General features: G+C 35.9%; 1 protein-coding gene across 9 annotated transcripts in view; it reads right to left on the reverse strand.

Annotated features, from left to right (window-relative positions):
* Nucleotides 1-1030: 1030 nt before the first annotated feature.
* LOC112684242 (trichohyalin) overlaps nt 1031-23913 on the reverse strand; it is a gene marked incomplete at its 5' end in the record, with an annotated part of 48684 nt that continues 25801 nt past the window's right edge. For 4 of the 9 annotated variants that reach the window (XM_025555651.1, XM_025555649.1, XM_025555650.1 and 1 more), the window contains 15 exon segments: nt 1031-1626; nt 2318-2468; nt 8392-8540; nt 10186-10419; nt 11873-11972; nt 12062-12255; nt 12321-12578; nt 12835-15037; nt 15111-15250; nt 15458-15646; nt 15722-15874; nt 15956-16912; nt 17310-17477; nt 18795-18962; nt 22073-22333. In XM_025555651.1, coding sequence (XP_025411436.1) covers nt 1567-1626; nt 2318-2468; nt 8392-8540; nt 10186-10419; nt 11873-11972; nt 12062-12255; nt 12321-12578; nt 12835-15037; nt 15111-15250; nt 15458-15646; nt 15722-15874; nt 15956-16912; nt 17310-17477; nt 18795-18962; nt 22073-22333 — 5385 coding nt within the window. 9 annotated transcript variants of the gene reach the window in all.

Consider the following 23913-nt stretch of genomic DNA (forward strand, 5'->3'; position numbering starts at 1 on the left):
ATATAAATAAAAATGCCGAGCGACGGAAAAACAATATTACAATCGAATATGAATCTGTATATTATAATTGGTATTATTGAATAATAACGAAGTCCGGGAATTGTTTTACGTGAGAAAAAATTATTATATAGTAGTAGGTATTGTATTGTATTATATCATCAATATATTATATAATTAATTATTTTTTTCTTTCATTAGGCTTTTCCATATATTGTACTAATTTATATAAGAAATATTTTTTAATAATTATATTGATTACAAAATCATTCTTAACATTCTGGTTCATGATATTAACAACGACCATCATCATTTTATGGTGTACGATTTTATGATTTTTTTTTTTCGTTTTTATTTTATATAAATAGATTGTGTTTCAAATGTCGTTTAATGAAAAACAGCAACAATTTTATAATCAGTATTAAAATTATAAGTTTTTTTTTCTTGTTAATTATGTACATAGTCCCTAAATTTCATAAACAAAAACGAATCTGCGCGTGTATAATATTTTATATTTTTAAAAGAAACGATTGTGTCTACGATTAATTTTCAATTTGTGTAGTTTTCAACGAGTTCCCCCGGTGCGTTGCAAACGTCCAAGTACATCTAGTGAACAATTTCGGTATGTATTATAGTTATATTAATAATAATAATCTTTACAGATTGTTAGAAAAAAATAAAATAAAATAAAAATATGCCGAAACGTAGGAAATATCAAATAATTCGTGAACGTTTCCTATCGTATAAAAAAAAAAAAAAGAAAAAACCCGATTTAGAATCGAAAACGTCTCCGAAAAACGTTCAATAATTTACGGCGAATCTCGGAGAGATATTATATTTTATATATATATTGTATTATACTTGTACATATTATGATAAATATTTATGTATCATTCGGATCAGATGGTATATTTTTCGCACGATTTAACAATCGCCGTAACAATATTAAAAATGAATTGTTCTTCGGCGTAGAAAATAGAAAATCACAAAAAAAAAAAAAAAAATAAAAATAAAAAATCGCGACCGACGAAATTATTATTTTTCACTTACCGATTAATTTTATATAATTATAAATATCTTAATACTAGGGTTTATGTATAACATTGTATAATAGGAACGCGGTTCGTTATATGATTCGAAGTCAAAAATACCCGTTCTTAATTACAACATTATACATAAATTGATTTCATGTGTCTTGCGCGTATTGGATTTCCAAACGTAGAATGGAAAAAAAAAATTTTACATTATAATATTATACTAATTAGAGTAGTATTCGACAAAATCGTTAAATATTCTAAAAAGTATTAAATTTAAGAAGACAATCAAAAACAGTAGTTATACATCGAATAATTTTTTTTTTTCGTAAATATATAGTATAGGAACTAATTTATGCGGGATAGGTAATTACTGTAGTCTGTCGCGCGGGATCAGTCCGGGTCCGGATTCGGCGTGTACGTGGTAAAATATTACAATAATATGATGCGTTTTGTCAACCGGACCTGACTTACGTTAGACTCTAGTCCGTCACGAAAACAACGCAAACATCGTAACGGTTGTTGTCAATGCGTTTCAATAATTGTTGTTCTTCGCGTTCGCCGCTTCCTGAATGAGTTCGATAGCCGTTTCGGTCTGGAAAAATTAAAAATCGAAATAAATAAAAATATATGTAAAAAGGGAAAACTGAACGTAATCGTACTTGATACACGCTAAATATTATCGTGAATAGTATTGGGATGCAAAAAAAAAAAAAATTAAAAATGCACGCATATATAACTCGAGAACATGAAAATACTAAAATATTACCAAAAAATCGTTAATAAATGTTAATGCAACATTTAACTTCGAAATAATACATTTAAACATGGCATTCTAATTTTCGTCTTATCCAATAATTATTATCACAATTATTGTGATGACGTTTAAAAAAATTATACAAGATAAGTGAGTTGTTTTGTAACTTTATATTCTTGCTGTTCGTATCATCGTCTATGATTTTTTTTTTTTTAATTAAATTTTTGAAAAATATACTTGCAGAAATGCAATATAAAATAAGCAAAATTTTAACTAGCTTTTTTAATGGAAACGTGTACGTAAAGACTTCCTCTGACGAGGCGAACCGTAAGATCGTATTCGCAAATCTTGTCGATGCCTCCACAGTTTTCGTCAAAACGTACGATGAACCATGTGTGTGGAAAGTGCTCGAGAAAAACATCACGAACGTCGTTCGACTTGCAGCCCCAATTACAATACGGCGATGGCGAAAGCGTAATACGCGTAATACGCCATCGCCGGTACAATAAAATTACAGAAGCCTACTAACTTCCTCGTGCAAACGTTTGATCAGTCGGGCCCTGTCGGTTTTCAGCTTGTCGATCACGTCCGTCTGTTGTTTGGTCGGAAGCATGCCGTTGAACTCCAAAAGCGCCAGATGCGCGTCTTTCTCACTGATGGCTGACTCCAAGGCTTCTTGTCTGAAAACCACCGAAGTATTATAATATTACCAATGCGGAAAAACTGGTTTCAAATGCGCCGACGTGCGAGTGTACGTTTTCCGACAGAGAATCTCCAACATTACGATTGTAGTGACGATTACTACGTCGTGCAGGGCTTATTTTAATATTTCTTTTAGAAGTGCACAAAACTTAAAACTTAACCCCCTCACTATACTCTCAAAAATATTACTCCCTGTGTATGATTATAAACCACAATGTGGACAATATATAACAATATTGTGATAATAAAATAATAATAATAATAATAATAATAATAACAGTCTTAATAAACCTAATTTGATGATTGACGGACCTATAATCTGCAGTCGGCCATGAAGTCGATAACTACAATTTATTATTGTGAGAAATTTTATTTATAGATAGCATTTACAACTGCGCATTTTTAATTTAGAGTTACGCAAAATGTGTTCAAACGCACGTTTAAATAAACCCTGATATCGTGTAATATGTCTCGTTAGCCCGGCCGAACAACTCATGAGCGCGTACCCGGGCCCGGCCTCTTCGACTCGCACTAAGAGCATAACTGGAATCGGGTCGACCCCCCAGAGCTCTAGTACCTACTCATCAGTAGTGATCATATTTGAAGGGCTACGTGGGGAAAAACAATGATAGCTAATATTCCTAAACCATTTAGTATTGTAATTATAAAGTTTCAAAATTCAAAAATCTAAAATACCAAGTACGAAATAATTGAAAAAAAAATTGATCGTGGCAACGCAACTAATTTTTAATGAAATTAATAAAAAAAAGTAATTACATTAAATTTTTGAAACAAATGTCAAGATGATATAACTATCGGATATGTTTTTGATTATTATCGTTTTTCCCGTAGCCCTTCGTTTGCTATGCATTGGATGTATTATCGTAGTTCATTAATAGATATACACGATAGTACACAACTACAGATCGATGTAAGAACTGATTCGGATTCTACAAATATTAATATATCATTATAAGTATTTGGGGTTCAAGTTTAAGAATCTTGTTTGTAAAGTGCAAAAAAAATCATTAATCGAACGGCTGGGTTTAAATTTTTTCTCTTCGAAATATTAAATTACCGAAAGTATATATTGGTACTTCGTGTGGGTGTATACCACCCCTAACATGTTTTATCAAATATTTCATCACCATTGATATTTTTCACTGGTCATTTATGATATTTAGATTATTTTAAACGGGGTTTTTTTTTCGTTTCGCAGTCGTAAAATGTAGAAACTCAATGAGCAATAATTTAAGAAAAAAAGTGATCATCACGATGCAATATACTATTAGGGTAGATCATTGTGCAAAGAAAATATACGGTAAACAGTCAAAACCACGCAATTGGTAATCTTGACAAATGTAGCTCAAAACAATCCCTTACGTTGCACCTACCCATTAACTGCCTAACTCAATCGAATTGGGAAATCTGCTAAAATAATAATGCGTACACATTATGTACTCATTTGAGACGTCGAATGTGTGGGAATGATATTTTACGTAATTTCATTCGAAATCTATTTGTTTGTATTACCGTTTTCCATGTACATAGTCAAACGGGACGTTATAATATACGTATTCGAACCGTTAAGAGTAACGATTCATTTAATTTTCGCGAAAGAAAATTGTTTCCATCGAACCAGTACCAGTACTTATTATGCTCAAAGTACACAAGAATTGAACGAAATCGATTGAACAGTTATTAAACGCAAACAAAGTATTATTAAAAAGCGATTGTTAAATCCAGAAAAACGGATTCAGAATCATGTCTCGCATAGCACTGTACGCGTCGACAAGACTACAACAAGACGTCTATTCGTATTTCGTAACATAGTAAAACAGCAGTAAAACAGAGTGTACACCCAAAAAGTAATTATGGTACAATATTTTCCCCGAACAATAGTCCATCGAATAAAACAATTTTGTACTGAAATAATCGGGCTGGCGACTGAGCCTTTCGAACTAAGTGACAGACACAACATCGGTGACGTTGCCGGCGTCCGTGATGATGTGGCGAAAAGTTTGAGAATCACTAGCCTAGGAACCTTAGACCCGATGTTCCGTAAGAATTAATACCTACCCTCGGTTCTAACGTCGATTCACGATTCGAACGGATACTATTTTAAACGATATCGGACGCTAACCGACCGCGGGCGACCCATACATTCCGGGTGTTTTATTTTTTTTTACATCGGATTCCGGGCGGGGTTAGGTTTTTTTTCTCACACAATCGGATTTCAGGTTTGTTCGGCCGCAAAGCGCGTACATCATTCGTGGTCGTGTCGAATTCTCGAAATACCGGACAGCCACTCGAAAACACGTGGCGTACCCGGACGGGGTTGTAGGAGACGAGTATTTCTTTGCGCAAGAAAGGGGATCGAAAATAATAACCGTACGTGTCGAACGGAATGCGGAGACAATAGTATTCGGTAGGGATGGAAATATGTTCCATTAGCGCTCGGTAAACAATGATCGCGGCAGCAGATATCATAATACATATCGAAGTGTATAATTGTGTACAGCCGCAAGTACGCGTAGGGACATTAGACATGTAGCGTATAATAAGCAAACAGGCGAGTCGAACGCGGCAACGGAAAACGAACAACGAAACGTTGTCGCGGTGTTTTCACAACTTGCACACTCGTACGAAATACGGTCTCGGCTCCGAAGTATGTGCCGTCAAATCGTGAAACGTTGAAATTGTGTTTCACCGGAGCACACGCAGCATTGACCCGCAGGAAATCGCAAAGTCCGCGACTGAAATTAACAACATATAACGGCTATTATCGTTTTTCGGAGCGTGTACGGAAGTGACCGCGTTAAATAATTTCTCGTTAAATATTCTTTACGTTTTTGCCGTGCTTCTCTTTCGTAACATCGTATTGCTTGAGCAACACTTGATGCGTTCGAGCTACGGAAGAGGCGAGAGAACATAAATTGATTTCGAAAACTGTTCAAGGAGAACAAAAACATTACGAGGTTACTTACTTGATGCACGGGACTAGGCTTACTTTCGACTAGGAGGGAAAAACAGATCGAAAACATGAACGGAAAAAATAAGACTGTATTGAGTATACAAATAGAGCGAACTACGTTGTGCAACGTTTCCTCGTTTCCTACATTGATGATCAACAAACAGATGGATTTACCGCACATAGGTATCATGAAGTGTAACCTGTGCACAACGGTCGCGACCGGTCGGTTGGTCGAGAGAAGAAATCAGTACGCATCCGGGTTTATACATTTTTTCGAATCGTTATTATAGAATTTCAAACGAAATTTGAACAAATCGTTTCAAAACTATTTTAATGTTATTCGACGAAAGGGCCGAGTGCTGAAAATCGACCGAGCTCATCGTTATTTGGGACTGCGTCGGAGAACGCTTTCTGTAACACACCTTTATGTGTCATAACTGTACGAAGGCGAGTGGTCGGCGGTGTACGTTATAAGTTATAGCACTCAATTGTCATGCGCCGCCGCACGTGATAGTCACCGACCAACAATGGAAGTGGAAGAGAAGGGGTCATGGTTAAATTCCCGACACTCCGTCATCCCGAATCAAACGTTTTGGTTTTTTCTTGTCTTTTTTTTTTTCCTATCACGATTCACAACTGATAAAGACGAAAACGTCAACGTCGGACACACAAACCAGGTACTATACCACGCTCGTGTACAACAATTTACGAATGGGCATAAGCGGTACCAAGGGTGACGAAGGCCTATCCGATCCCGGCTCCATGCAACAGTGTAATATTGTCGTCGAACCGAACGGTTTATTATACGATACACCGCGATCGTGTACCGTCGAAAAATATTTCGTACAGAAAAAAATAAAAAGGAACACCGGTCGAATGGTTAAGAATTATCGCTGCGACAGGATCTCACGATTTCTTATTTGGTAAGTTGCTGTAGTGGGATAAATTTGGTTACGACCATACATACGTCAGATAACGAAAAAGCAAGTGGTGTTAAGTACTGTTTTTATCTGTGAATTGAGAAAAAAAACACTGTCGGTTTAATGCAACATTTAAAAAAAACCAATATTCAAGTTTTTACGATTTCGACAAAAAATCGAAATAAATAAATTTTGTTTTGATTTCCTCCGAATCGTTTACAGCGATTGTTAAACGTGTAGCCCCGCGTAGTGGTTAGCGTTAATGCGATTTACTTATTGCATGGACCAACGGGATTCGATTGTTTACGTTGGCACTGGATATATCGCAACAACGGTACACCGCCGTCGCAGGACGCATGATTTAATTTTTAATTTAATTTTTTTTACGCATTCTTTTACGGCCGTTTTCGTCGATCAATAGTTCACCGCGGTCGGTCAGAGTGGTTACGTACGTGTTACCGTGCTCGTAACGACCGTGTTACAGTTCCGAGCGCAAGTCTCGATGTCGGATCACTCCTTACGGGTTGCCGCGGACTACACGTCGCGCGCAAAGACTAGTCTCGAAAAACCGATCGCTTTCGCGGAAAGACGAGAGGAAAGAAACTTCCGGTGATCCAGTCACGTTTCGAAACGAAATCCAGGATAAAATAAAAAACATATGACGGAGACCGGTGCACTGATATCATCAAGTCACATCGTTTACCGGTCGCTGGCTAAAATGTTATCTGAAACGTAAATTCCGGGGACGAGCGAATTACTACTCGCCCAGAAGAGTAGAGCGCGTCGTAAGAAACCCTGACGAACGGGTAAAAGATTTCACGGAAAAACGGTATCGGTACTTTGCCACCTACACCGTTGCACTGAATCCCATAGACGCAACTATGATTTTTAGCATCCCTGAGTTCAAATGTAGCACTCTTGTTTTTTTATTTTCAGATCTATATAATCTACAGTGATTACAATTGAATACCATTTTATTTTGTTTTCAGCAATTTCAGTGCCCACAATATTTAGGCTCTAGTTGCTCCCACGCTGAACCCGAAAACTGATGCAGCTGCCGTACCGTGCAAACGCGTTTGGCTGATCAATAACGATTACCTTCGACGCAGAGTTTCCGCTCCGGACTGCGGGTGCTGCGCGTGCAAAAGAATTGAAAAAGTCGATAAAAGTATATCTTTCGAGCCGGTGGAGAACTGCCCATCCCTCGATCGTAGGCACACGTCGTGGAATCGAAAACGCTCGTCGGTCATAACGATCAAGGCCTTAGCAAGGGGGGGATAGAGGACACTGCGCCGTGCGCAATTCCTGGGAGGGTGCAAAAATGAAAAAATTTCAATTTAATTGTTACTTATAACTTATTACTTACAAGTAAAAATAATATTATGTATTTATATATTCACTTATATAATTTATAAATATTATTATATAATATCTATGAATTTACTTATAACTATTATGTATATTTATATTTTTAATAAGTTATTGATTTAAGTAAAATTAACAAACGCTTACATAATTATAAGGAAAATGTATTATTTATATGCGTTTGTAAAAAATATTCAGTTTTTTTGTGAATTTTTTTATAAATTAAAATAATTAAGGCCGCATTTAGAAGTTTCGCCTCGAGCGCAATATTTGCTTGCTACGACCCTGATAACGATATCGTCGTTACCCTTGCCGCCGTAGTGAAACGTGCCTGTGTCGTTACGCAACACGATGCACCGGGAAATATAAGTGATAAGTGAGTAATAAATATAAGTGAGAGTTTAGTTTTTTTAATTATTTTTTCGACGCAACATTGATTCTACCGCTTGGACAACCGACCGTTTGACCGTCCGTGTACGACAACGTTTCGGCGACACGATTCGCGACCGATAACTATTTATTTTCCTCTCGTATAAACCGTGGGAGAAGGAGCGACAGGTAGCGAAAACGCCGGAGTGAAAACACGTTACAAAACATTCTTACGACGGTTATTGCATTATTTATTAATTTTTTTCGCATTACCTTAGTTGGGACAGCTCTTGTAGTTTCGCTCGTCTCTCGGACTGTATGCCGAATAGCTGTTCTTCCAACGCCTCCAGTCTCTTGTACAGCCCACGACAGTTTTTGCATTGGTTTTCAGCTAAACACAACCGCTCTTCCATTCTGCACACCTGTTATGAACAAACGACCGGGTGTTAGGTTCACATCATACAACTATCGTATCGAAACGGAATGTTCGATATTGACGTTTATTTCGTCGCTTTCGCCTTCACGTTTTCCGGCGTTCTACATCAGTCGCAAACTGTGGTCCGTTTCGACGTTCCACACCATTATCGTTTCGCGTTTAGTTTTTCGATAGATTTTCACGCGTCACGTTATGGCGGTCCGCGTATTCGTAGCAGCGTTCGGAAAACATTTCGAAATCAATTTTGAATTCGGGAATGCGAAACACGCTCATGGAGTGGAAATACATAATAATTGATTAAAGTGCCCCTTCCGCCTAGAAATACGCATCGGAACATAATTATACCGATGGTTTTTTTTTTTTTTACATTTTCAAATCGTATGAGGCACTGTAAACTGTTGATCGATCATTTAAAATCTGTTTAACGTGATGTTTTCGCCAATCAAAACGTTTCAAACGCACGTAACTGTAGTAGACCGGAATCGAATTGAAATATTGAAATATTAATTTTAAATTCGTTGTTTTTCAACAATTATTTCCCACGCCACCGCGCGTTACCCACGGATAATATGCCGGATCAATAATTTCCGTTATGGAACATCGGCGATAGGCAACTAAATGTACGCGAGTGTTTGCATGCCACGTGTTCACTGCGTTCGCACATGTTTACGGCACAATATTACAACGATGACTTTTAAACCTTTGGTCCACGCGAGTACGCGATAACGGATTTCATTACGTATTTTTTATTTTTTTGTTTCGAGATCGGCCTGAGAGATTTATGAGGAAAACGGCAACACAGTTTCCGTTTGCCGCGTAACTCAACATATTGTACTAGTGATAAACGTCGGAACTCATCGCTAATTATCGTACCACGCACGGACGGTGTACGCGAACTTTGACAAAAACGTCTCGGGTTAATCTCCTCAGAGCTGATCCTTTTAAGTTGACGCAGAGACGTTTAAGTTAAAACATAGTCGAGCGGATCACGAAGACCTTGGACCGTCGCGTTCAGTAAACCATCGTAATCGGTTTGACTCGTATGTGCCTCTATCTCTGAACTCAGTGCTTCTCAAACTTTTTCGACTCACGGCCCCCTTTTTGATCTAAAGTTTTTCAGGGCGCCCTTCCCCAAGTCATAGCATAATTAATCAAAAGGAACATTTTTGACCAGATAGTATTTCATGACGGCCCGGCGCCCATGTACAGACGTCGTGGAGCACACTTTGGAAACCGAAAGGTTTAAGGCTTAACTCATCAATGTAAATTATTGTGCGTCCGATATCTGCACGTGTGGATTTCGCCGTATTTTTAACGACATTTTGATCGTATCGGAAACGATCGTGTTCTGATGCAACTGTTGTTTTGACTGACAGTCGAAAAACTACTTTAAGGAAAACACTCCGGACGATGGGTGCGATCTATAACTGTACTGTCAGCAATAATTACAATGAAAATACCCCTAAGTAATTGGATGAAAATATGCAAATATTACTTGATTATTGCCAGCGGAAAACGTTTATAACGATATACTAGATAAGATGATAGATCTTTTTTGTTTTTTTACCGGTCCTTCAACGGAGGTAACAAACGTTTTCCACCGCACGCGTATGTAGTCATGGCGTAAATACCTGATCCTGGATGTCCTTCCGTTTGATTTGCTCTTGGAACAGGTCTTCCTCGCGCTCCGATATAATCGTCACGCTTTCTTTCAGCGCTTCCTGTAGCTCTTCGATGTGATCGTTCTTCATCTGTATTACCTCCAGCAGTTCTTCCAGTTCCTCGGCGAACTTGCTTTCCAGCTCGCTCTTGGTGTGACCACCGTTGGCCAGTACCGTGCCGACGTCTTCGGATTGGTCTACATTCTACGGGGACGGATGTACGGGGATCGGAGAGTAATAACAACAAATAAATATAGAAAAAACAAAACAAAAAATAATGGTAACTGCTACAAAAATAATAACTAATATAGTTCAACAGCTGGCCCTTCTTCTAAGAAAAAGAAACGATTAACCGTATTATAACACTTCCTTTCCCTTGGAATCGATAAATATTTACAATATTGTATATAATAAAGTAAGTATGAAATTAGCTTAATATAATCGCTGTGTCGCGAATTTAACGAGGTAATTTATGTATGTACAATTTTAGTGATTAAAAAATAAAAACAAAATACACGCTCAAGTAAAAAACCACTTAGAAAATAAAAGTAATAAAAAGAAAGAAACGAAATCAATGTTAATCGATAATAGAAAATGAGTAAACGAGTGTTTTCAAACTTAACTAAATTGTGACAGCACAAACGGTTTTTTTTTTTTTTTAGTAATTGGAATAAGTCTTATAAAGAGATATGATTTAAGTAAAAAATAAAAACAAATTAAAAATATAATCATTTGTTTTAATTGGTTTATTGGAATAGTCCTTTCAAAAAGGTTGCTGGGCCAGGCTGTGTACGTTGTGAAATAAAAAATAAAAAAATAAATGAATAAATAAATAATAAAATGATAAAATGGTGGAAAGTAATGCGATGGATAAATGTAAAGAACAAGGAAAAGGTAAGTTAATAGTTTTGGTTAGTACGATGTTCATCGTATAATTACATTATTTATTCAAGACGGGAAAATGACGCCATTAAAAACTTTTGAAAGTTAACGTATGCAAATTTTACTACGGAGCATATTAGAAATTATATCATCTGGTTTGGTGACATTTAATATAAGAACAACATTTTTAACAGTATTTCACTGAATAATATTGTCGTCTCATCGTAAACCGTTAAAAATGATATAGTATTGAAATATTAATTTCTTGAAATCAATTATAATTACTTGTACTTACTAAAAAGTGAAAATTCGCTTTGATTTCTCACAAAAATATGAATTTCGACCATAACATTATTGATTTTTATAATTGTATAATACTGCGTACAAACTGTTTATTCATGTGTGGAAAACGGTTTATTGAAATTAATAAATATTGTGATAAAAATATATTAAACTTTAAACGAATTTTAAGAGTAATAATAACGTAAAAATACGAAAAAAGTGAATAGTTTAATTCATTATACATTTCAATAATGCATAAAAATATACCTTCGTTAGATTTACATAGTTATTACGTAGATATCGCATTGACAAGATGATTGAACTTGAAATGTATGAAATTTTTCAATTTTCGTAAACTGGTGATTCGAAAGTTTTTTAACACGCAATGCAAACGTGTAGTTTTATACTTGGATATGAGTTGGTTTTTTGTTAGTGAAAATTGGTTCGTTAATATAATGACATCGTTTTCGCCGTGGGATTATTGGACGTTTACCTCTTCGTCTTTTTTCGGCTGTCTCGAAGGATGTTGTTGCTGTTGCTGTTGAGACGATGGGTGTGGCCCTCTCATCTTGGCTTGTGCGTTCTTCAACGCCCTAAAAAAGTTTCGGATAAAATATGCGAGAAGCAAAAAAAAAGAAAAGAAAAAAAGAATCTTTGAAAACAATCGCATCTATACACTCACTCTTGTAGCTCTCTGATTTGTTTTTCTTTCGCGTTCTGCTCTTCCTGGCCCATTTGTACGACCTGCAGCAGCCGTTCCATGTCTGTCTGCGACCTACTCGCTTCTTCCTTAGATTTCTCCAACTCCTTTTGCAAACTCTCGATTTGACTCTGCAGCTTTTTTATCACGTCACTGTCGCCAGCTTGCGATTTTCCCTGAAATGGTTCAACCAGTTTGTGTGAAAACTACGTTCGTCGTGCATCGAACGCAACATCCGTACCTTGTTTATTTGCGATTCTAACAGATCCAAGTTTTCTTTCCGCTTCTTCAACTTGGCGTCCAGTTCCGCCACATGTTTTTCTTTTTCTTCCAACTGCCTCGACCGGCCGTCGACGCTTTTTCTTAGCTCTTCCAGCTGCCGTCGTTGGGCCTCCAACTGTCTCTTTTGCTCTTCTAGTTGCGCTTTTAACGAGCTCGTCTCTTCGTTGAGTTTTGACGAGGCCACTTGTGCTTTCTTCTGGGCATCTTGGAGTTCCAGCTGATTAGGCATACAAACAGAAAAAAAGTTAGATAACGTGCTTACACAACAAAAATATTTGTACTACAATACGTTTTACGAGCCGTAGGACTGAAATGACGAAAAATAATAATAAAAAAAAATTAAAAAAACAAAAAACAAAAAATAATTATTTATATTACAAAATAAATAATATCAAAAGAACAATAACTAAATAATATAATATCTGAGAGCAATTAATATTGGTAATAATATCCTTATAAAGCAGAAGGCCAACCTGCTTCTTCTCTAGTTCGTTTCGGATCTGTTGGTTTTGATGCGAAATCTTGTCTTTTTCTAGCGCGAGGTTTTTAAGTTCGCTCTGGGTATGGTCCAGTTCATCCAAAAGTTTCCTCACGTCTTCCTTCAAAGCGTTGTCATTGGATGTCGCAGACACCTGCAATTGCTTCTCCAACGTGGAAATTTTAGACGTCAATTCGTCCGTCTTGCGTTTGTTCTCTATCTGGACGGCTTGCAGTTGTTTCTTAAGATCGTTCACAGTAGCTTCTTTGATGTTAATTTGTTGCTGCGCCGATTGTAGTTTCTTTTGCAGCTCCTCGGTCACCATTCGTTGTGCGTCCAATGATTTCTGCAGGTTACCTCTTTCGCTGTCCACGCCCTGGTTACGCTCCCTCAACGCTGATTGCATCTGCTGTATTGTTTGTTGTAGCGTTTTCGCTTCTTGCTCTTTGACCGCCAAACTCTGTCTACAGGCGTCCAATTCTTTGTCTTTCGTTCTAATGAGGTCTCTTAGACGGGCGGAGTCTTGTTCGACGTTTTGCTTCGTGTTCATGTCTTGGTTTCTCAGATCGGCCTTCAACCGTTTAACCTCGTCCTTTTCCAGTTCCAAACTCCTCTCAGACGCTTGCAGCTTATCTTGGCATTGTAACAACACCGATTGCGATTTTTTCAGCATATTTATCAACTCATCTCGCTCCGATGTTACTTTTTTTAGGTCTGCATCAAGTTTGGACATTTGTCTTTGCGATTCTTCCAATCGTCTTTCGCTGTTTTTCAACTGTTTCAACAGCTCTTCTCTTTCCGTTAATATGACACTCGAACTGTCCAATCGGGATTTCCACTCTTGCAACTGTTTTTCCTTTATCTCGAGTTTTTCTTTGAGAATTTCTTTTTCTCGTAATGTTTGGTTCAGGTCTTGTTGCACCTTAACGATGTTTTCTTTAACATAAAGCTCAGAGTTCGATTGAGACATTTGATGTTGTTCCAGTGCTCGTTTGACTTGATGGAGTTCAGTTTCTAATTTTAATTTCTCCTCGGAAATCCTATGACATTTTGCTTGGCTCTGCTCAAGACGGTCTCTCAAGCGATCTTCAGACATGGTGCGGTCAAAATCTCCAAAGTCTTTGCAAGTACTTTGTGACCGGCCTAACACTGGTTTGTCTCTCATAAACCGATCGTAATCTCTTTCTGGTTTAAATTGCAACAACTCGGCTTCTACACGAACCAAATCAGTTTTCAATTTTTCGTTTTCCTTCTTCAACTTATCCACATCCATCTGGGTTCTATAAAGCTCCATTTCAGTTTTTTCGTGAGACTGTTTTGTTTTCGCGTAACGATCCTTCGTCCTTTCCAAGTCGAAACTATTTTGCTCGCCGACCGTAGCGATCTCGGTCCTTAATTTATCATTATCTGTAACTAATTTGTCACATTTCATTTGTAACTTTTCGTAATCTATTACAAGTTTTTCGTTTTCTTTTTTAAATTTAGCATATTCTGATTTACTCTTTTCTAGTTCCGTATTTATATCGTGCATTTTGTCTTCTAATTTTTTACACGTTAATTGTAATTTCTCTGATTTCTCCATTTCTTGAGTGTATTTATTTTTAAATAATTCTAGTTCTTCTTTTATCCTCTCTTGTTGCCGTACTGAATATCTTTCGGCTTCTTCTCTAAATGACGATGCTTGCGATTTGTATAACTCGACATCCGATTGTGATTTCTTGTATTCTATCATTAATTTGTTATATTTTTCCGACATTTTTTCCAGTTCAATCGAAAGTTTATTTACATCTTTCTGTTGGTCTTCAAGCAGCACTTGAGTCTTGGACACTTGGGAATGAGCTCTTTCCATTTCATACGCATTGTTCATGGCTTCAGTCTGTAGTTTATCTCTTTCTGCAGATAATCTCCTGACGTCCATTTGCAATTTATCGCATCGTTCTTTCATTAGGTCTAAATTGTCCATAAGGTGTTCTTTTTCGTCCTTGAACTTATCTTCTATGTCCTTAGTTCTTTCTAGCTGTATTACTAATCTATCATATGATTCTTGTAACTCTTGGATTTCGGATTTAGATTTTCTTTGATCATCTCGAGCTTTCATGGCATGTAATTGTAATTTTTCCATCTCTAGCTTAACATCATCTCTTTCATTTTCGACGATTTCTAAGGATTTCTTCACTTGGTATAGTTCATTTTGCACCCTGATAAAATAAAATATGAATAAGATTGTGAAAATCTTTAAATTATTACAGATAAATATTGTTCAAACGTTACCGGTCGTATTTCTCCATAACTCTATCTAGTTCATCTTTAGCACTGTTTTTATCTTGTATGGCTTCATACATTGCTTTTTGACATTTTTCTATTTTATCTTTTTGTAAATCAAGTTCGTTTATAGCATCTTCTTTCTCAAGCTGTAAAACACGAAGTTGAATGATATTAAATGGTTTTGAAACTAATATAAAGTAGTATAAATATAAATGTATTATTAGTTTTCAAATTTATGAATAAAAGTTAATCAAACAGAATTAACTTTACAAAAACCCACTATGTTTGAAGTTAGAAATAGTATATATATTTAACCAACAATTTTGTCAGATTTAATTTGAAATATTTTTTACCTGAGTTTTTTTTAACATTGATTGTGTTTTCTCGTATCTCTCTTCGGTAAGATCAAGTTCAGCTTGAATTTTTTCTTTTTCTCTCTGGTATTTCATTATCTGAGAATGGAATAGATCAGCATCATTTTTGTTTTTCTCTTTGTCATCTAACAATTGATTTTTCTCTTTTTGCAATCTGGCTACCATCGACTAAACATTATGATAAAAAAAAAAATGAATAAATTATCACAATGATAGAGTTATTAATTTACTATAATTGTTTACTTGACTGATTTCGTATTTAGCTTTTAAATTCTCGTATTCTATTTGAATTGCTTCTTTGTCTTTTTGTAAACGTGCAGCCTGTCCGAGTGCTTTGTCCAACTGTGTTTGTACATTGGTGAGTTCAAACGTGTTTTGTTCTTTTTCAATATGGTACTATATGTAAGATTTATATGAATAAACAGGTATAATATACGTATTAAAAATAAAATGTTTACTCGAATAGCCTTATATTACCTTTCTGAGTTCACTGGTAACTTTGTTTAATGTATCTTGCACTCGATCGGTTTCCCTTTGTGCATCGTCCAACGCCATTTGTAATTTTTCCTGTTGGAGTTGCGCTTTGCCTAGTGTACTCTGCGATCGTTCCAATTCTTCTTTGGTCTTTTCTAACTCGACTAGTGCCTTTTCTCTTTCGGCGAGAATCCTAGTTACACTGGATTGATTTCGGTCGTACTCGTCCTTGACGTTATTGATCTCGCCTTGGGATTTTTCCAATTTCGTTACCAACCGGTATATCTCGCCTTGAGAACTTTCGTGTTTTTCCTGTAACGCTTTGATCTCGCCCAGCAGCTTGTCGTTGTCGGCACGAGCGATGCGGAGATCTGCTTGTGCTGTTCTCAAATCGTTAAGCGCTTTGTCCGCCCTATCTTGCACTCTGTCCATCTCTTGAGACTTGGTCAACGTGCTCCGACCGAACGTCGTTTGCGATAATTCCAAATCTTGCCGTAGCTGAGCGTTTTCAAGTTCCAATCGAGCAAACTTTTGTCTTGTGTACTCCCAATCCGCACCACTCCTGTTCACCTCACTCGACGCCTTCTCTAACTCTGCCTTTGATTTTCCAAGTTCACTTTGTGATTGTTCCAGTCGTTCTTCTAGACGATTTTTCTCACTATTCGCTCTATTCAGTCGAGTATGGAGCTTTTCCACCTCGCTTTCTAGAGCATGGAGTTTTAATTTGAAATCGGCAATATCCCTCTCGTGTAAGTCTCTTTCTTCCTGTCTATCTTGCTCGGCTCTGTCCCTTTGTTCTCGCAATTGATTCATTTGTTTCTCTTTGTCACCGATCGCCTCTTCTAAACTTGTAACTGCGCCTTCGGACGAACACTGATGTGCTTGAAGTGACGCTAGTCTCGTTCTAGCCATTTCCACTTGGTTGTCCTTTTCTTTCAATAAATCCTCCAAATTTTCAATCTACGATTTCAAACACAAAATAAATATTAGTTCGGGTAACAGTAATTTTACGTTATAAAAACAAATCTACTTACAAAAAATACTGGCTAAGAGAATAAGCCGAACAAAATAAATGTGTGCACTATACTGTATAATAAAAGAAACTAATACTATAATTTTAATACACACAAACAAATATAAATAATAAAAAAAACATCATAAACGCAAGACCAATAAATAACGTGAAAAAAGAAAATAATTATAATTATAATACAAAAAAAAAAGATAGCAATTTTTTTCTCGCGAAACAGTCACTAAATACAAATTATACTACAAACTGAATAATTATTTTTAACATAAAATCATACTACTAAATAAAAATGAATAAATAATTAATGATACGCGTAGTTATACATACTTTTCTTTGCAAAACATTAATTTTCCGGTCTTTAATATCCACGTGATCCTTGAGCTCATTAATTTCACTTGTCACTCTATTTTTTTCCTGATTAGCTTGCAAGGCAGTTTGCGTCTTCTTCTCAATTATACGATTTTTTTCTTCTAGTCGCGAACGCAATTCTTCAACCTGTAAATGTTTTGTAAAATACAACAATATGATAAAGGCAGAAAAACGGAAAAACCATTGTGTCCAAACTTCGGAACGCACAAAAAGAACATTATTCACGATGAGCAGGATCGTGATGAGAATAGATAATTTAGTTTTATTCCCTATCCTATGAACACTATGTGTTTAAGATTATACTATAAAACGACTTTAGTATTGCTTGTGTCGTAGGTAACGTAATGTAGTGTTTTAATTTTAATGATAAAATACATTTTGCACAGTGCTTATAAATTGAACGTAAAATAAGTAGAGGTAGAAAAATATAAATATATAAACAATAAACATGCATATAAACAAAAAAATTAAATCGTTAAAAATTCAGATGAAATGAAAATTTAACTCGTGACAAGTTTGAAAATATGCAAGACATTAAATTCGTCACAAGACGTTTTTATTGTAAAATAATTAATAAATTATCGACATTTTATTTTTCGCGTTATTGCGTTGATGTATTTCCTCTTGCTCGTTTATTGAGAAACGAATGGGAATGATTTTAAATCGCATCTACCGTACGTATTTTTCGAAAATATTACTGTTACTTATCGAAAATATCTATTAAACGTTTAGGAGTACAGTGCGTGAGGTCTGTAGAAGAGAAATAGTTATCATTATCTTTTGAATTTTAGAAGTGACCACACACGCGCATATTAGCAAACGCTTTTCTGTCGTATCGAAAAACAATCGATCACAATTGATTCGTAGCGAAATCGTATTTGACTACGGAATGTTATGAAAATTTTATTTATACGGATATACCCAAATAGTGCACCGAGTTATAGCACTTGTAATACAAACGTATCGCCTCGAATATCAATGCGTTTATCAGAAATATTATGTCTTGATTATTAAATTGAAATAAATAGCAAGTGAAAACAATGGGTTATTGTTTGAAAGTTTAAAGCCGGTTTGGCTTTGTCCTTATTACGCGACAGTATTATTGTGTACGCCAAAAACTTTCGAGCTAAGTATATAGTTTTTTAAAACAGTGAACGCGAGAAGGAAAACGTTAAACGAATAAGATATCGCGACGAGAATATCTTGATAACAATAACATTATCGTGTTGAACAGAAACCGCTTTGGTCATACGTAAGACGTGACGTTACGTGTAGTTTTAGATGCCTAATCCGGTTTCCCTAGTGAAATAAATATATTTTTTTTTCTCCTAATCTTTTATTTTTCGTTTTTTCCGCTCGTCCGGTGAACACACATGATATCTTAATGCGCTACAATTCGGTCGAGAGGTCATCGAAATGAGTAATTGATTGTTTTACACTTACGTCCGCTTGTAACATCGTGTAATGTTCTTCCTTTGCGCTCAACGACTCTTTCAGCACCCCGATGTGCCTCTGGTAGTCGGTGTGCTGTTCTTCCAAGGTTTTCATCTTGGCGCTCATGGCCACAATCTCTTGGTCACGCCTTTGGATTTCCGACCGGAACTCTTCTAACTGTACACGATACCAATATCACATTATGCAACTTTACCCCGGGCTGTCATATCCTCTCAATGTCACTCATTAAGTAACGCATTGGATAATCGTAATTTTTTTTTTTTTTTTTTTTAATATTATTATTGTTAGCTTTAGTACACACCGTTAAATAAATATAATTATATTATTATTTTATTGTATGACAAAACACAAAGAAGTTACGTTGATATATAATACGTGAAAACCGATGAGAATGAAGTGTACCGATGCACTGATGGCCATGCATGGTTGCGCTAAAGGGGAAAAAATGATGAAAATGTGTACGGCCGGTCGTATGTGAACACAACAATGGTATTGCGTTTTGCATTGGGGTTATCTATAACATGCCTTTCGATAGCGATGCGAGCAACGTGAACATTGTACTTTGACGAGATAAATGTATGTTTTTATTTTTTTCCCGAGAAACGGATTTATAAACATTGTACATCACGTTTACGGTTTTCCATTAGATGATTATAAATCCGTTAGCATTTGTATTGTCTTTTTTTTTCAATCTCGCGTAGAACGTCGGCTCGTACTCTAAGTACAGTGTTACAGACACGTGTATTTCATCGGGTTTCGGGAATCGCGTCAAAGGCAATGAAATAGGTGATCATTAGTGCTTATCGTCCAGACGATGTGCATGCAGTTCAAATCGTGATGCGATATAATTTACGAAGTACACGACGAGTTAAATGCTCTCGCGTGTACACTCTCGATAACTCCGGTTAGTTGCTGTCGAAGTATATACGAAGTATTCGCTATAGCAAGGAGTCAAAACGGGTGGCAACCTGGTTTTGAAACCGTGTGCGCTCTGAAAAATTTCGAAACCCGGTAAGAACCGAAATCAGAAATCTGAGAAATACGTAAATCAAGTGTTTTTTCCAAACCTGAAACCCGTAGAATAATCCACACCGTTTCAACTCAAAACCGGTGTTCAAGTTCGTTCAAATGTTTAACAATTTGCAATCGTGATCAAATTTGAAATAAATAAATTTTAGCTTCGTTTATATCTGTGGTATATCTTTAAACTTTTGTTTTCGGGGAACGGATGAAACTGAAGTGTGTATTTTTAATTCGGATCCGTTTAAATCGTTATAACTTATAACTTGTACGACTACTGTTAATAGTCATTAGTCATCTCGAAAAACAAAATTTATGGTACATTTCTGTATATATTATTAACAATCGTTACTGTTTTCATATGTGATTTTATTATTCAACATTAATTTGTGTCCTTTTTTATTGTCTTTACTCTCAACCGTCTAATCGTCCAACTAAATTTGATAGATACCATTAATAAGTCACTTGCTTAAGTGTTTTCCGTTAGTTTATCTAAAACTGTTACCGTACACATTTTATTAGAAAATCCTAATTATATCCTTTAACCGAAACCCGGAAAACGTAAGACTCGATTTTAAACCGAGAAAACAAAATTCTGTTTTAACGGGTTAACCGGTACCCAGGAAAATCAACCAATTTTGACTATGGATTATCGATAATATAATGAATTTTAATACTGCTGGTTATAATTGAAAATGAAATTAACAGTATATTTTCTAGGAATTTGTTGGAAAATATTTGTCTGGATATGAAATTAATAAAACACGCGAATCTCGAATTAATAAATTAACGTTATATAATGATTCAAATGGCAAACCGACGAGGACACAAGATGAATATTAAAAAGTTATACATTTTTAAGGTATATCTTTGTGTATTTAAATCTATCCGGGATTTGTTATTTAGTTCCTCCCCCACATAAAAAAAATGATATATTCACGTCCAGTACGCACGCATGCGCATGTATGTCCACTGCAATAGTGTTACAACTGTATTTTTAAAATTTTTTTTAACATTATAATTACATTATTATTACACGGGGTTATTACCCTTACCTTACAGGCGACGAGGACGGTGTATTATAGTTAGCACGTCAATACAACAGCTATAACGATCAAACAAGCCAACAATCTAAATCTACTTGTGCTGTACGAATACGTAATATTATCGCAGTCCAGTCTGTTTCGTAGTAAAAGTCACCTATCCCACTCGTAGCGCAATATTATTATACCATTACTACACAGCAATCCACCGCCGTATAGCAACAATAAAAATAATAAAACATATGTATTGTCGTACCGTCGTAAAATAAATATAGGTAACAAACTCATCTAATATGTAACACACATACACACGTACGCTGTACACCGAACAAGGTTGCACGTAATCGACCGCTGTCGGGATGGAGAGATGATCGTTTTCGCCCAAAAAGCATTCAAGGGGCATTTTTTGAATGAAAGAGAAATAATAATAATAAATAAAAAGAAAAACAAGATAAAAACCAACAAATAAAAAGAAAGAAGACAGAGAAAGTAGAAACGAACGCATACACTATGATATTATTATTATAATAACGTCAAGATCACGACAACGAGAACAACAATAACAGTAGCAACGACGTGCGTTGTTAACATCAGGGCTAGGATCATATTGAGTACGCTGATTATTATAGGATACTGATAAAAGCAGTAGAGAAGGTTATATATTTGAATATAACGAGATAATAATCGATAATAATAAAATAATAATCCATAATCGTAAACACAATATTTTGCATTTATCAAGTTTTTGTGGCGTTTTATACGTACATGCATGTGATTTATTTTGTGTTTTTCATAAACTTTGCGATTTAAATGAAAATTGCAAGGAACATTTTTGTCTGCAATAGAATAGTAGGTATCTATAATTTATTAATCTGTAAATAATTATTTAAGAAATTTAAAATTTTAAGTTGTTAACGGAGGATAATAATTTAAATGAATTAAAATGAAATTTTTTTTCATGTTTTTAAGGCATATTATAATGCTTCTCTTTGAATTTAAACAATCATAAAACGTCGCATATTTCAGCACTCATTTATGCTATTAAATCCGAGCCCTGGTTATCATTGTTATCGTGTGGATGAACGCCGATATAGATGGAGAAAAGTGCATGACACATGAACATGGTGAAAAACAAGCGGGGATCAAGAGATGTCTTCCGCCAAGGTCGCATGCGGTCAGCGTGTCCGACGATGGGCTACTCACTTGATGCTTGAACGCTGGAGCCGCCGCGAACTGGACGCTTCTGTCTAGCGCATGGCCTGGTGACCCGGCGTACAGTCGCATCCTATCCAGCTCCTGCTCCAGGAGACCGACCTCCTTTTCCAGCGTCGCTATGCGAGCGTCCTTTGTCTCCAGGATGGCGGTCAGTGTGCCACTGGAAGCCACCCCCACGTTTTGGGTCTGGTATGCTTTTTCTAATTCCATTTGCAGTGCTTTTAGATTGTCATTGGTGGTCTTAAGGTCCTGTGTTGTCCAATTATAAACAACAACAAAAAAAAAACACAAAATGGTTTCACAAAAGTGGGCTTTGTGTCAGAGAACATAGATTCGTAGTAGTTACTATTTATAGTAATATTAGTAGTAGTAGTGATGGCGGTGGTAGTATATGTAGTAGTAGTAGTAGTAGTAGTAGTAGTAGTAATAAATGTAATATTAGTAATAGTAGTAGTTTTGGTTGTTTGTAGTAGTAAAAGTATGATAATAACAGTGACCCGCCCGCCCATTAACGTCCTGTCGATCGTAGATTAATTAGTCCACGGGTGCTCATGCAAGTCCTCGGACTGTCAGATGGAAAAAGACCACCACCGAAAGGACGTTTTATCTATATATGTATATATCTTAGTTAAACGTATATTATGTCAATATACTCGTAATTATGTGTAATTGAATAATAATATGAACATGATAATATGTAAATCGTGATAGGTGACTGGTATCGAGAACAGGAGCCCATTACGAAACACGGTCAGGCATGCAAAATATATCGAGGAATCGATTAATTAGATTTTACAACAAAAATAAAATTAAAAGAGAGGTATTTTTTTTTTAAAACAACCACTTTTTTCAAAAATGCTCCGTAGTACGTACGGAACTTTTTATATCTTGCAATGTGTGTCTATGTGAATGTATGCGTGCGTGCGTGTGTGTGTGTGTGTGTGTGTGTGTATATGTATGTGTGTGTCTGTGTATTTGTTGTGTGTGTGTGAGTGTGTGGGTACTCACGCGCTTCGTACTGTTGAGTTCCTGATCCCGATTCCTGATAACAGACTGGAAGTGGTGGACAAGGTTTTCATTCTCTAACAGTCGTGCCTCTAAGTCAACTTGACGGGCCTCTAATTCAATCGCCTCTACCACTTTACCACCTACAAACATCCAAAGCAATTACATATAAAGCCATCAAATTACACTCTATAAAAAGAAAAAAAAAAGAAAATTGTTTAAAAAAAAAACATAAAAATTAAAAATAAACAAAAAAATAATAAATAATAATAACAAATCGCTACTTTTTTGGTCGGTTTATTGTTTTAATAAGGGGGGGGATGGATCAAAAAATTTCAAAAATAAAATATAAAAATAATTATAAAATGCGTTTATGTATAGTGCGAATCTACTACGAGTTCTTGGGCTGGTAACTCTAAATGTTATTGATAACATGTCATATCAAGATAAGGTATTTTATTCTTTTGGTTTTCTCGAGATAAGTGAAGCAGGAGAGACGAGACATTAAGACGCAAAACACCAAAGCGCAGTTCTTTGGGGAAAAACGTAAGGTGCGCGCGCGCGCGTGTGTGTGTGTATGTGTGTATGTGTCTGTGTTTGTCTATATGAGTGTATGTATATTTCCATTTTTTTTTTTGTCTATTGTTATGTATTATTTTATATAAATTAATCGTCTTATACCATACATTCATTAAACCGATTCAGTGCGTTAGACCTTGAAGGCCTAATAACTTGTCCCGTCTTAGTCTCATCGTGTAAATTAAACAATTAAGGAAAAGTGTGATTAGGTATGTATGCTACGTACCTACATGATATCTGAATAG

The sequence above is a fragment of the Sipha flava genome, unplaced genomic scaffold (genome assembly GCF_003268045.1).
Source record: "Sipha flava isolate LNK unplaced genomic scaffold, YSA_version1 247_pilon_pilon, whole genome shotgun sequence".
Classification (NCBI taxonomy): domain Eukaryota; kingdom Metazoa; phylum Arthropoda; class Insecta; order Hemiptera; family Aphididae; genus Sipha; species Sipha flava.